This window comes from Poecilia reticulata, linkage group LG18, assembly GCF_000633615.1.
Source record: "Poecilia reticulata strain Guanapo linkage group LG18, Guppy_female_1.0+MT, whole genome shotgun sequence".
NCBI lineage: Eukaryota > Metazoa > Chordata > Actinopteri > Cyprinodontiformes > Poeciliidae > Poecilia > Poecilia reticulata.
The window spans coordinates 19,870,905-19,885,082 of record NC_024348.1 but is presented as its reverse complement, the minus strand read 5'-3'; the positions used below and the strand labels follow the sequence as shown (position 1 = coordinate 19,885,082).

Below are 14,178 nucleotides of genomic sequence, written 5' to 3'. Positions count from 1 at the left end.
AAGCTAGTCGCTAGCTAAAGAACAGGATCGCTCAAGCTCGTTGCTAGCTCTAGCGTAAGGACACTAAAGCTAGTCACTAGCTGTAGCACAGGGACGCTAAAGCTAGTCGCTAGCTTTAGCACAGGGACCCTCAAGCTAGTTGCTATCTTAAGCACAAGGACGCTAAAGCTAGTCGCTGGCTTCAGCATTGGAGCGTTCAAGCCAATCCCCACCGTAGAATTCATTCTGTTAGGCTCTAGGGGGCAGTGTAGAGTCCTCTTGAGCAAATGTAACGTTTTGAAGTAAAAAACACGGAGGGAAATTTGCCGGATGCCATGTGGACGAGGCAGGTGGCTAGAAAAACCTACTTTGACCTCARGGATGCTTCCAGCATAACTCAAGCTTTATGTCGTCATCAGTGTTTTCACAGCTACAATGAAAAAGTAGTCAAACCACCGATTACTAATTTAGTTACTTTACTGATYGCTTTATTTCAAAAGTAACTAGGTAAAATTGCATGTTAGATTATTAGTTACATCCAGCAACATAAACTTGAAAATGTCAATACTCACTTTATTGAAAGCAGATTATGAACAGAAATATTTCATAAATATTTCAAAACGTCCTGAATATTGGTTTAAATTCTGTCCTTCAAGTGTTTATTCTGTTTTATTCAGGCAGCCAGAAACTGTCTGATTAACGAGAACAACGTGGTGAAGGTCAGCGACTTTGGCATGACCAGGTACGGCCAACACTTCCACCCTTATAAACAATTAAAARATCATTAGTAATGATAAAAATGTATGTATTAATTTAAAWGAGCAACACGTGCTGCCATAACAACATCAACATTTTTTWGTTTTTTCTTAGCATGGCTCTAACACGCTGTCATAGGAACATATAAACGCTTAGATTAGCTCAGTTATTCGTTTCCTCTCTGTTTCTTTTAAACCGACTGCAGGTACGTTCTGGACAACCAGTACACCAGCTCCAGCGGCGCCAAGTTCCCAGTGAAGTGGTCTCCTCCGGAGGTTCTGCACTACAGCAAATACAGCAGCAAGTCGGACGTCTGGTCCTTCGGTAGGAGGCCTTAACCAATGTGTTGCTCTGACGCCAGGGGTCAGAGGTCACTGACGTGTTTGTGTGCAGGCGTGGTGATGTGGGAGATCTTCTCCGAGGGTCGAACGCCGTTTGAGAGCCGCTCCAACTTGGAGGTGGTGAACGACATCACCAGAGGGATCCGGCTGTACCGGCCGCACCGCGCTTCCCAGCCGCTGTACGCCATCATGTACCGCTGCTGGCACGAGGTACCGACCCGCTTCGTCCTCACCGAGAAAAATGGCTCAGAAAACAAAAATTGAAGCAAAAATTTACCTCCAGTGGACCAAGAGAAGCAGCTCTGTCATCCATTGTTGTTTTTTTTACTTTTTCTAAGAATATTCAAACAAATGGCACGAACCAGCGCGGGCCCAAAGCGAGTTAAACGACCACCAGGGGACCAAAGAACACCAAGCTAGCATGATTAAAAACAACATATATATTTAATAAACGCTATTACACATTAAAAAACAGTTTCTACATTGTTTTCATAGTTGTTACACAAATAATAATTGATATCTTCCTGTTGATTCCTGCTGCTGTTGTTGGGAAAATACAAGCTAACTTGTCAATTTGTTAACTGTAAATTTAGTATTTATCAGCCGATGTTACTTTCAAACAGTTAAAATAATATCACACACTTAAATTCTACTCTGCATTTAAAAATGCTAATAATTTTTTTGCAGTTAGCTACTCCTGTAGGGTTAAAATTAACAGCCATCACAACACTGGTATGATGAAAACTAATTACAAATTATGCTGATAATAGGCACAAAACGTAGCTTAGAAATGCTAAAGTATCTGGTGTTGACATGTTGGTATGGTGGCCCCCACAAAAAAATCTGCTTTGGGCCCCAGAAAGGTTTGTGCCGGCCCTGTACACAACAACCAAACATCCAGGGTGTTAATTAGACAAATACATGTTAATATTAATATTTGGAAATTGGCCTTTTCGTTGATAAAATCTGTTGCTGATTTAACATATTAGTCCCACATCCTTAACAAATCAATCAGACATTTTTACTAACATCTTTTCTCCTCATTTTTCTTGGTCTTACAGAAACCTTTGGGTCGGCCGGCGTTTTCTGAACTCCTGGAGGAAATCAGAAAACTGGCAGAAAATCCAGACTAACACAAAGATGCTATTCTTTTACCTCTGAATATCAAGCTGTTTTTAAACTCATACGTACAAATAAAACATGTTTTAATGTTGTATGTAGATTGTATAAATTAAACTTACCTATGCCGGTGCTTTAAATCATTTATTTATTTTGAAATATGCAATAAGACCAGCAAGAAATTGTAAATTTTAAGCTGATTCTAATGTGAAGTTGGTTTTATACATATGAAGCTTCTGTTTATATTAATGTACAGACTGTAAAACACAAACTAGCAGCAAAACCGTGTATGACTGTTGATGAAGCATGAATGAGTGAATAAATGTCACTTTAAGTATTTATGCTGTGACTTTCTCCATTTTTTTAGTTGCAGAGCTTTGCAGAGTGAATTGAAGTGTATATTTCAGAGGGTGCAACGATGCCCAGTTGTTGGTGTCTATTTGAATTTTTGAGGATTGTAAACAAATCTTAACACCAAGCTTTGAAGAAGTCGATAAGGAGACAAAATGAAGGTTTCTAGACTAGTTCAGTCTTATTTAACTCTAATCAATCTACTGTTCCATCTAGCAGCAGGGTTGTGTGACAGAACTCAGAAATTGGGATTATTTCTGTCCAGCATTGCCATCTGCTGGATATATAGATTAAAAAAATGTCTAAAATTAGTTTTAGCAGATGAAGAAAGGGGTGGATAGACAGTATTCATTTGACATTTTCGGGACTAAAAAGACCCTCCAAGAGCTATAAAAATGCACTTTTCCAACTTGGAACATTAGTTGAACCTTTTATTAAAATACATTTTTTCTTCACTATGAAAAATGTTATCGCGAAAGGCAAAGGGATTCGCTAAAAGGCTAAATCAAACTGACCGTTACCGTTTCAAAGCCGCAAAATTGGGTCAGAATTTGGTGTTTCTTATGTTTTCATGCTATTACATGTGACGAATAACAAATATAGTTGCTGCAAATGTTAAAATGAAGGTAAAAGTTGTTTAATTAATCAGTTTATTTCACATTTTCACACTTTTAATGGCGGCGGACCGCCACCAGGAGGAACAGCCGTTTTTCTTCTTTCTTTCTTTCTCGAAACTACGTCACCGCCGCGGGGCGGGAGGGGAGTGTTGCCGTGGCAACGCGTCGGTTGAAACACTCGCCGCTGCGTGGCCGTGTACTCAGGTGACTCTGACACGTTCCCACACACACCGAAGACACGGATACTCAGGTGTTTAACGTTGATGGAGCAGATAAAAGCGACAAACTGAGATCAACCGCTGAGGTCGGGGACGTGGTGAGCTTGTTTTTGTTGTTTTTTTTTCCTGTTTTAGTCCATAGAACCTTCATCGTGTGGTTTTAGGACACGTAGTCACTTATTGTGTCTTATTTTGTAGCTCTGTTGTCTAAAAATCAGTTTTCAAATGTTATAAAGAAGAAGAAAAAAGGCATAAAAGAGTTATTGTCCGGGATAATTTTTTGTGATGGTCATTTGATACAAGATATTCAAAAGTAAAGACTTTACTTTGTCTTTTTTTATTGGTGTAATTTCAGTGTAATTTATTTTCCAGAATTAGTTCATAAATCAAATGTAATAATGATGTACATAATAATGAATCTGCATTAATGTTCACCATTATTTCCAATCAAAAGTGTTGTATTTTCTTAATTTCTGATATTTTTATTATTAACCTGGTCCATATTAGTGTCTTAGATTTTATTGAAATGGAAGTTGAAAAACATTGAATATGAATTGGCTGTGACTAAGAAAGGGCTGAAAGATTCAAATTGACATTTGGCTTTTTATTACCAGTCCAGACTAAAGCTCTAGAGTCTTTAGTTTAGAAGACGTTGTGGTTCAATTATTCATAGGTCAGTATTAAGTAGCAAACAAACAAAAACATTCATCGGAATGCAGTTATATTAATAAAGTAATTATATTAATAAGTAAAGATGAGTGAAAAAGCAGAATGATTCTCAAAGTCTTCAGAGTTTGTGATCAAGACTAAATTAAACCATAAAAAGATAAAAGGGGAGCTTTTAAGGAGGATATACTAAAATAAGAGTAAAGCATGGTGCTGACATTCAGTATGTGTAATAAAAGTTTGCTTTTTTTAATTTAATTTGATACAAATAACTTGAAAGCTTTGTCCTGTCCTTTCAGGACAAAACTGATGGAGCGTTACGAGTCTCTGGGTCCGGTCGGGGAGGGCAGTTACGGCACCGTGCTCAAGTGCCGTCATCGACACTCCGGTTGCCTCGTTGCTATCAAGAAATTCATGGACTTGGATGATGATGAGACGGTGAAGAAAATCGCCCTCAGGGAAATCAAGCTGCTCAGGGTACCTGCCAATCATCCCATCAACCGTTCAGCCAATCGGTCAATGAATAACTGAGCCTGAAACCTGAGTGCTGCTGAAACACTGAGATAATCGGCTAACCACAAGACAAACAAGCTCAAATTCTCACAAACTAACCTGTTGCTTTGAGTTGGTCATAATGCTGTGAACGCCTGACCCGTTAAAAACCTTTGACTGGAAACCATGATGGTCAAAGTGTTAATTATAGTAAAAGACAAAAACTACATCCATCTACATTTTCTGCTCTCTTTTGAACCTTACAGCAACTGCGTCACGACAATCTGGTGAACCTCCTGGAGGTGTGGAAGCGCCGTCGTCGCTGGTATCTGGTGTTTGAGTTCGTGGACCGGACGCTTCTGGATGAACTGCAGCAGTGCTCAAGCGGGCTGGACTTTAACACCTGTCGGCAGTACTTATTCCAGATCCTTAGAGCTGTCAACTTTTGTCATCAGCAAGATGTAAGCAATACTTTCAAAGCTTCTTTTTAACATGAGCAAAAATGGCATCGAGGATCATTATAGGTAGTCCACAAGTTCAGAGGTCCAGGCTAGTGTTTCTCATTAAGACTCACAGCTTTATAGTCACAAATTCAATTATTTTTCCAATAAATGTGTCATGGAAATATGTGATCCTGTGTTTGGAATAACTTACCCTCATTAGGTCGTCCATCGTGACATCAAACCCGAGAATATCCTCGTCTCTCAAGAGGGTGTGGTCAAACTGTGTGATTTTGGCTTTGCCCGAACCGTTGCATCGCCCTCTGAAGGTGTTGTGTATACCGACTACGTGGCCACTCGTTGGTACAGAGCTCCCGAACTGCTCGTAGGGGACATCAAGTATGGAAAGTAGGTATTTTTGCACTGCTCTAGTTTCCTGTGGGAAGTTCTGAATACCAAACAATAACTGGTAGGTGTGTTTGTATGTGTAGACCGATAGATGTTTGGGCGCTGGGTTGTGTGTTAATAGAGATGCTGACCGCACATCCTCTGTTTCCCGGAGACTCCGACCTTGACCAGATATACCACATTGTCAGGTGTTTTGGTAAGCTCTTACAGTAGCCTCATCAGGATATTGATTCATATTCTTTGATTAATAAATTCTCCGTGGCTCCAGGTAACTTGACGGCTCATCACCAGGAGTTATTTTACAGAAATCCTGTCTTTTCTGGAGTTAAACTACCTGAATGTTCACAAATTGTCCCACTGCAACAACGCTTCCCCAAAGTTCCACCAACTGCCCTTGATCTGGCACAGGTATTGCACAGTTTGGTTATCAGTTAACGCCAAAGACAATCCAACAGTTCAAATCAATGAAGTATTAAGTAAAAGTTCTGTTTTGGTATTAAGTGACCAAATCATTTACATAATTTGTACTTTCATTTGTTGCTCAGAAATGTCTAGAGAGGGACCCAAAAACACGAGCTCAGTGTTCAGACCTGCTAGAGCATCTTCTCTTTACTCAAGACTCTTTCAACATCAGGTATACTTTACTTTTGCTTTGTGAAATAAGTCTCAAATGCTTGAATTTATCTTCTATATAGTCAAAAACTTCTGCATCTTTCTTTGTGTCTGCACAGATTTTTAGATGAGCTGAACACTAAAATTCAAAAAGACCACAGAGGAAACTCTACACTTCCCAAAATACCCAAAACGACACTACCAGAAAAAGATAAAGGGGATGATAAAAACTGCAAAAACAAAGACAAGAAACAATCAGAAGAAACTGAAGAGAAAGTAAACAAGGATAAGACAGAGAAAACAAAGGGAAAACAACCGTCCAAGCTGTCTAAATCTATTCATACCACAAATGAATCTTTTATGACCAAACAACCGAAAACATTTGGCAACAAGGACATYTATCWCACAGAGCAGTTTTCAATTAAACCAGAAAAAACACCTGGTTCAGAGTTAAAGGAGTTTGAGATTTTAAAGTCAACTAAAATCTGTCTCTCTGACTCATCAAATGTCACCAAGAAAGCTGTAAGCTTAAAGAAGAAAAGCTCAGTAGCAACAAAAAATAAAAATGAACCTGAAGTGTCTCTAGACTCAAGCAAAGACTACATTCAGAAGGCCAAAGACATGGACTACAGTGACCCAGACAAAGAGAAAACCATGAAACTCATTGGGGAGTCATCTAAATCTGAGACAAGCGAAGAGTTTGTGAGGAACTCAAGCAGCCTTAGCTTAAAAGTTTGTAAATTATCTAAAATTTCCATCACTGATGGTCGAAGTTTAAATTTATCTCCAAAAACTGTTTTGGAATTGGAGACAAGTGTAACGCCTACATATCCTCTACCGTCCTTCAATGACTTTACTACCCCAACAATGGTTGATGTCACAAAGTCAGGAAAGACAAGTTTGGCATCAAAGTTTCAGATTGAGGTATTGGAAACCAATGCAAAGCACGACTCCCCTGAATGTCCAAAAGCCAAACAAAAAAGCTTCAGGAAATCCCAAACTATCTCAACTAGTGGTCAACACACTCATAACACCTCATTCAGTCCTTCAAGGGGTGTTGCAGATCTTTCCAAACAGTCATTTATGCCTGTTACAGAAACCAGCACTGCCCACAACCTGTCTGCCCTACCTCGAGGAATCTCACTTTCAAAAACAAAGACTCCTTCAAAAGACAAGGAACCCACTGATGACCAGGATGTTAGGAAGTATCACAGATTCTTGAAGCTGAATCCAATGACAGAAACTCAAACTAAACATATTTGGTTGGCCCATGTTTCAGATGAAGAACCTGATTCATCAGAGCATTATTTTTCTAGTTGGCAAAGCAACATGATTGCAGCAGAAGAAAAAGTTACATCAACCCTTGTGCCAAATGAAAACTTACCAGTGGAAAAAGCTCTGGCAGTGTCAGGGCAAGAGAACCAAGAGGATTCAGCCATTTCTGTGTCCATCAGTTCAACAGCTAATGCCTTAATGAATAAAACCTTTATGCTTCCTGAAAGGTCACCTATTGACAAAAGGAACAATAGCAATCAGGAGTTCAAATTTGATGCCAAGTCCTTGAACATTTTCCACCATAATCAGAACCAAACAATGTCTCAAATGTTTGGTGATCACACAAGGTTCTCGGTGAACCCCAAGAATCAAAGAATTGCATTTACTCCAGATGGAAGGAAGAAAAGCAACAAGCTAGAAGGAAACAACACAAATATGTCCTCTGATTTGACTTCAGTCATGTCTGTGGATCACAAAGCTTTGACGAGAAGTCTTATCCTTCATGAAAGGGACTCTGCAGACACTGATGAATTTAATCACAGTGTAGCCCGATCATGTACACCTTCTCCTCCTCCAGCACCTGCTACCAATCTTCTTTATCTCCCTCCATCTTCCAAGACCCTTAACCCTTCCATCTTTGTCTCCGGTGCCAACAGGTCCGCTGCCAGCGATCACCTTCAGGGGGGACGTTTGCATACCGGGACCAACAGTCTTTGGTAGTTCTCAGTGTACTTGCCTTTGAAATTTTGACCCAGCTAAGAATAATTCACAGATATAAGCTTGATTTGTTTCACCATCCAACCCTTCAATGGTCTTAAGAAAAGCCTTTTGTGTTGTCCGAAAAGCTTGTGCGCAGTCTAGTATGGTGTATAGGAGCTTGAGAGGGTTTTTGTGTATAGTTTCGGGAACTGACGGTCTAACGGGACATCCTCCTCCTGCTTCCCCACTGTCTAATCATGACATCTGTCACGCAGAGGCTGGAGGAGCCATTGTCTTAGTGGGAGGGTTGAGTATGCAGTTCCTGTCTCAAGAACTCCTGAAATGTTTGTCCAGTAGTTGAAAACATTAATCTGACTTAGCCGGTTGGACAAAATCAAACTTGGATGTCTTTTTAAATGTCGCCTAACTGGACGGCTAGGTCAGTCCGACTGTTTTTGATATACTGTATTGGTATATTGATTATTTTGTGTTTTTGTAACTTGAATTTTTTGGTTTTATCAATGTAAAGTTAATATTTCTAGCCAAACTTCCCCCAAAGCTAGCATTAGCAAAGTTGAGAGAATGTTTTTTTTAAGATTCTTAAATCGCGCACAATCCAATGAGAGTCTTGTTGAACAGTTGGATAAGTGTTATACATGACTTGCTGTTCCTTTTGTATGTTGTAGGAATTTAGTTAAACCAATATGTTATGGTCATAGTCGACAGGACCAACAGTTTGGACTGAACCAGGCCACAAGGTCCTTCACCTTGCAGGTTGTAGTTTGAACTGGTGTCTTTCTAGCTTACAGCCAAGTAGGATATTTCTAATAACTTATATCAACTGTTTCTGTCTCTCTAGGCACCAGAAAAGAGTTTTGTAAGTGAAAGGTCTAAAAACATTGTCCATTTCCCAGATGTAAGAACCGCAGTGTTGCCGGAGCTCAGTGGAAAAGAAGGTATGGACACATTTTTGCAAACTCTTTCTGTCTGACACTAAATCTGACAATTTTCCTTTTCTATTTTAGGTTAGTTGTTATTACATATTTTTGAAGTTACTTTCTTTAAGGACATGAGTTTACAAACACCTACATTCAAGCAATTGTAAGCTTCTGATACATTAATACACAAAACACTTGAGTTAAGTGGATGGATTTCCTTGTCCCTGGAGGTGACATGTTCATCTGTTCCATCAATTAAATGGAAGTAGAAACATCATGGGGATGTTCAGCAATCACATTGTTCAGGTAGCTGAAGCTTTGTGAAAACTAAACATAGTGAAACACACAACAAAAACATAAAACTCGAAACACAAAATAATTTAATGAATCGCTCAGTGGAAACAAAGCATTAGAGGAAAACTATTAGAAACCGCATATAATTTCAGTTTAATAAAATAAAACTTTTATTATTGTCTTATAAAGTGATTAATTCACATCTCCAGCTGTACATCAAACCTTGCCAGAAGCGAAATAAAATGTTTCATGTCTTCTCAGCTAAACAGAGCAAAGGTGCTACCAAGGAGCAGAGGACAGAAAAGACTCCAGTCTCACCCAGTCCACCATCGGAAGGACAATATGGACAAAACTTCAGCACAAATACACCAAAACAGATGGAGTAAAAGGAGTTCCCCCTCCCAAACTATACTGATTTTAATTTTTTTTTATTATTTAATCATGGTGACGTAAACACTGCTGAACTATACTTCCAATACTGACTATAAATTCCTAAAATGTTAAACTTTGAGTATGAGAACACATTTATAGTTATGTCCTCTAACAACCTTTGATTATTGAAAACTGATAATGAGTTATTTATTTTTGGTATTTTCGTGATAAAACACAACACAGGGAACTGTAATACAACTAATGCAACTTTTTCCCCAAACAAATCAGCAATAAATAAGCTGTAAAACCATGTTTGGGTGTGTTTTGTTGGTCACAGGTATAAAGACTGAAACTTGTGTAAACTTTAAGAAATCCAACCCATAAAACAAACTAATTACAACAGGTGGGTCCACTGACAACTTTCCCACTGGTTTCTGTACTTAGCATCAGTCTTAAGTTACTTAAGAAATAAACATACTCCTGGTTTAATCCTACGACTCATCACTTGAATCTTCTGACGTAATGGCCCTCAGCCTCCAGGCTGGCGCTGACTCCTCACTGCTCGACATCACATTCAGGCTCCTCATTGGCTGGGAGCCAGCCGAACGCCCTCTGCCATTGGCCAGCAGCTGGTGGAGGAGTCTGAGGGCTTGGTTGGTGTTGTGGTTTCTGATTGGTCCTCCAGCAGCTGGTTGTTTCCTGATCGGCGCCTTGGTTACCGGCTTCCTTGCCGACGATCGGACCACGGGCTTTTGGGTTGTGATGACCTGCTGTGAAGTTTTACAAATAAAATGTTTACTCCTCTAACAATGATTTAACACAAATACTAGATTATTACATCTGTTTCTGTGTATGTATTTCAGAAGCGATCAGTCTTATGAGGTTTGGGCAGAGTGGTTATAGTTTATCAAACTCGTGATCCAGTTTTGTGGTCATATCTAAGCGAAAAGCAAAATGGTAATTTAAATTGAAACAAACAGCAGTATTGTATAGTTTAATACTTTATTATAAAGTATTAATTGTAGGTAGGATGTTGTAGTAAAAATGGCCGTCTTCCATTCCACAGCAGCCATCTTGAAACCATAGATTACGAACGTCTGATTTTAATTTTGTTGGCATTGAAAATGTGTTCATGGTTAACCTGACTATATATTATTACTATATTACCACATAGTAATCAATGATTATCTATGGGATCCAATATGGCAGCCAAAACAAACACAGATACACTATTCTGTATCTGTCTGTTTGTGCTAACCCTACAACGAATTACACCTCGGAAAATATTTGTTCAGCTTCTAAATCTCAATTTAAATAGTGTGAAACTTTGATATTAGAATACTTTGATACCAAACAAGGCTCAGCAACGTTTGGTTTCCATCGTCCGTCTCCTTACCTTTGCGGTGGCAGGGCTGGTTGTTGCTTTGGTTGTTGTTGGACTGACGTTGGATCCCGTGTCAAAAATCTTGCAGGTCTCATCAACAGGTGAACCGTCAATCTCTGGAATCTCAAATCCCAACAAAGACGGATAAGACTCAACTGTGGAAGAGAAATCAGAGGAATGTTGGTTTCTGCAGCGGACAGCATGGATCAACTGCCTGAAACTTCAGTTTCTTCTTTAGTTTTAAACTCTTCGACTCGTCTGCTGCAGACTATTCAGATCCATTCACACCTTTTATGTTACTGGAAACCATATTCAATCATCTATGAAAGCTACATTTATAAACAATCGCATTATTTAAGTATGTTCTTAATACATAGTTCAGCATATTTAAACATGCTTAGTGGCTATAACAAAAGAATAGGAATGGAATATTCTGATATTGATGTATGATGAGCATATTACAAAGCACACAGCCGTTCAGAATTTATTTAATAAATGATTTAGTAATATCAATACATATTTATATAACTATACAGACACAAATAAATAATGATTAATACTGAATAATATATATTGGATACATTGTATGTATGTATGCGCATGCATACATGCATGCAGGGGTGAAAGTAGTTTTAAATTCGTGGGGGTACTAAGATCTAAAAAAAAAAAATATATATATATATATATATATATATATAGTTTTAACTCTTCACAACAACTATACACATAATGAACAGAAGAAATAAAAATATTTCATGTTGTTGAGCTAATTGATCAAATTTGAAAGGTTTAGTTTCCATGAGCTGCACAGTGGCGCAGTTGGTAGAGCTGTTGCCTTGCAAGAAGGTTCTGGGTTCGATTCCCGGCCTGGGGTCTTTCTGTATGGAGTTTGCATGTTCTCCCTGTGCGTGCGTGGGTTTTCTCCGGGTACTCTGGTTTCCTCCCACAGTCCAAAAACATGACTGTTAATTGGCCTCACCAAATTGCCCCTAGGTGTGAGTGTGTGTGTTCATGGTTGTGTGTCCTGTGTGTCTCTGTGTTGCCCTGCGACAGACTGGCGACCTGTCCAGGGTGACCCTGCCCATCGCCCGAAACGTTGGCTGGAGATGGGCACCGGCACCCCTCCCGACCCCACTGAGGGAAAAAGGGTGCAAGAAAATGGATGGATGGATGGATAGTTTCCATGATTATAACTTWAATTTTCATCAGAAAGAAGAAACAGCACATATGCCGTCAGCAAGTTACTATGGCAACAGTCGTCCTGTTTGTTTTTTCTATGGGCGGAGCAACGGTTGCTCCGCCGTTGCGTCACATTCGAGACGTTATAACGCCAGACGTTAACGGTTGGAGCAACAGTAAACACAGAGCAGAAGGAGGACATGTCTAGAGTGGGTCTCTTCATATATGTTATTATTTAAAAAAAAAAAAAAAACATGAATTCAAGCTAAAAGACAAACTTTCTGGATGTAAAACGCCTTAAAACCTGAGGGCTACATGGTCATACAGCAATCCATCACTACTCTTTCATTCAGCGCAATGCAGTGGATGAGTGTGTGTGTGCGTGTGTGTGTGGCTGGGCGTTGAGCCAGTCAGTTGAGATTCACTGCCAGCGCTCAGCAGCCATACCAATGAGGCTACCTAACGTTAGCGCCACACCACAGCCATACTAATGAAGGGAGCGCTAACTGCAGCTCACCAGCTCCATAAATAAGGCTAATTATTARCCCTCACCCCGCGCCGCTGGGAACAGTGTTGCTGTTCACAAGAAGCCAGTCAGAATACAGATGCAGCTAGCCTTCATTAGCATCGTTCCATTTACACACTAATGGGACAACTTCTCATGTTGCAGAGCTAGCTAGCTAAACTAAAGCTACAGCAGATGCTGTTTGGGTCAGAGCAGTAAAGACTGTTATGTTAGAAGGACTGGGCCTAAAGGACTGCAAAAGGCTAAACTACACTCCCAACATCAACCGTTAGCAGCTAATGCTAGCTTACCTCTAAATTATTAAAACAAATAGAATAAAACCTACTGTTTTGAAGCATTGAAGTTTTTTCTGTGGTTATTTCGAATTAATTAATTAATCAATATAATAACAAGGGGACATCGCAACTTTTCTCCAGAAGTGGCTGATGGAGGATCTGGGGCGGGATGCATTTCCATCTCCCCCCGTTATCGAACGGGCTCACAGGCTAAAGGGGCAGAGCGCTGAAGGCGCCCCGCCACGAGTGATCATCATAACATCCCTAAACTACCAAGACAAGATGAGWGATGACAGCAGCCCGTCTGAAAGGAAAGGTGATGTTCAATAGCTGCCATGTGACGTTCTTCCCTGATCTGTCCGCGGAGGTGGTAAAGCAACCGAAACAACAGTGAAACCGTTAGCTGAATATAAACTTTGGACTTATATTCCCAGCAAAGATGAGGATCTTCCACCGTGGGAATCGTTTCCTCTTTCACACTCCGATGGAGGAATTTATACGGAAAATAGGACAAACTGGCGGGTAACCACACTAACACGCTAAATGGCGTTAGCAAGGTTTGATAATGATTAACACTAAATTTGATCGGTGTTTCTGGATAATGAACATCTCGACTAAGTTTCCCTATCACAGCGGTGGGGCGTAATTTCTTAATAGCATCATCGGGGTTCATAGTTTAAAATGGTGGTGCGAGTTGACTAAGTGGACGTTTTCTCTGCTCCTGCTGTTTCTCTAGCATCAGTAGCATAACCAAGGCACAGAATAGAGGGGAAGTGGAGTCGGAGATGTCCACTGGTGGGGAATCTCAAGAAAGTTTTTTATGTTTGTAAATGTTTAGTGTTCTCAAGGTGCAAAATGCAAGACAAAAAAACTAAAGATATGGAGCGAATGAGTCCCGAGGCCATCATTGATGAGATCTCCTGGAATGTAAGAGGTCTTAGAAAATGGATCCAACTCAAGAAAGTAATGAATAGACTTAAACAAAACCAGGCAAAAGTGTTTTTTATTCAAGAAACACAAATGAAATTACAAGACTAAGAAAAAGATGGCCAGGTCAAGTATTTTCAGGCTAATTTTCTCCACATGCTAGGGGGGGTGACGATTTTGRATTCATAAATCTTTGCCTATCTGTATAAAAAAAGTTAATACTGATCCTGTTGGGAGATTCATAATAATCCACACCTCACTGATGAAGCAAAACTTTATTTTGGTTAACCTGTACGGTCCCAATATAAAC

General features: G+C 39.7%; 3 protein-coding genes and 1 long non-coding RNA gene across 10 annotated transcripts in view; 3 read left to right on the top strand and 1 right to left on the bottom strand.

The window, feature by feature from the left end:
• txk (TXK tyrosine kinase) overlaps positions 1-2,536 on the top strand; it is a 15,105-nt gene extending 12,569 nt beyond the window's left edge. For 2 of the 3 annotated variants that reach the window (XM_008436035.2, XM_008436034.2), the window contains exons 13-16: positions 657-721; positions 941-1,059; positions 1,129-1,286; positions 2,138-2,536. In XM_008436035.2, coding sequence (XP_008434257.1) covers positions 657-721; positions 941-1,059; positions 1,129-1,286; positions 2,138-2,209 — 414 coding nt within the window. In that variant the 3' untranslated portion in view covers positions 2,210-2,536. The other variant, XM_008436036.2, reaches the window with a different exon arrangement.
• A 781-nt stretch (positions 2,537-3,317) lies between these two features.
• On the top strand, positions 3,318-9,887 carry LOC103480845 (cyclin-dependent kinase-like 5). 3 transcript variants are annotated; one of them, XM_008436037.2, is made up of 11 exons: positions 3,318-3,479; positions 4,347-4,524; positions 4,806-5,000; positions 5,203-5,387; positions 5,453-5,583; positions 5,656-5,795; positions 5,933-6,021; positions 6,119-7,990; positions 8,660-8,747; positions 8,833-8,929; positions 9,467-9,887. In XM_008436037.2, exons 2-11 carry the CDS (start codon positions 4,357-4,359, stop codon positions 9,589-9,591), a joined length of 3,090 nt encoding a protein of 1,029 aa, XP_008434259.1. In that variant the 5' UTR covers positions 3,318-3,479; positions 4,347-4,356; the 3' UTR covers positions 9,592-9,887. The 3 variants fall into 3 exon arrangements, with proteins under 3 accessions (XP_008434259.1, XP_017166076.1, XP_008434260.1); XM_017310587.1 differs by having other exon boundaries at positions 3,318-3,467; positions 9,467-9,613; XM_008436038.2 differs by having other exon boundaries at positions 5,471-5,583; positions 9,467-9,613.
• Positions 9,888-10,046: 159 nt separating this feature from the next.
• The window catches only part of LOC103480847 (uncharacterized), an 11,644-nt gene continuing 7,512 nt past the window's right edge, over positions 10,047-14,178 (bottom strand). The window contains exons 1-3 of one of the 3 annotated variants that reach the window (XM_008436039.2): positions 13,215-14,172; positions 10,974-11,116; positions 10,047-10,347 (exon numbers count right to left, since the gene is read on the bottom strand). In XM_008436039.2, coding sequence (XP_008434261.1) covers positions 10,069-10,347; positions 10,974-11,116; positions 13,215-13,614 — 822 coding nt within the window. In that variant the 5' untranslated portion in view covers positions 13,615-14,172 and the 3' untranslated portion in view covers positions 10,047-10,068. Of the gene's footprint in view, positions 10,348-10,973; positions 11,117-12,991; positions 13,082-13,214; positions 14,173-14,178 lie in introns of those variants that run through there. The other 2 variants (XM_008436042.2, XM_008436041.2) reach the window with 2 other exon arrangements.
• Positions 13,168-14,178, top strand: part of LOC103480846 (uncharacterized) — an 8,032-nt gene continuing 7,021 nt past the window's right edge. The window contains exon 1 of the long non-coding RNA XR_536188.2: positions 13,168-13,257. This is a non-coding gene — a long non-coding RNA (uncharacterized LOC103480846). The remainder of the gene's footprint in view (positions 13,258-14,178) is intronic.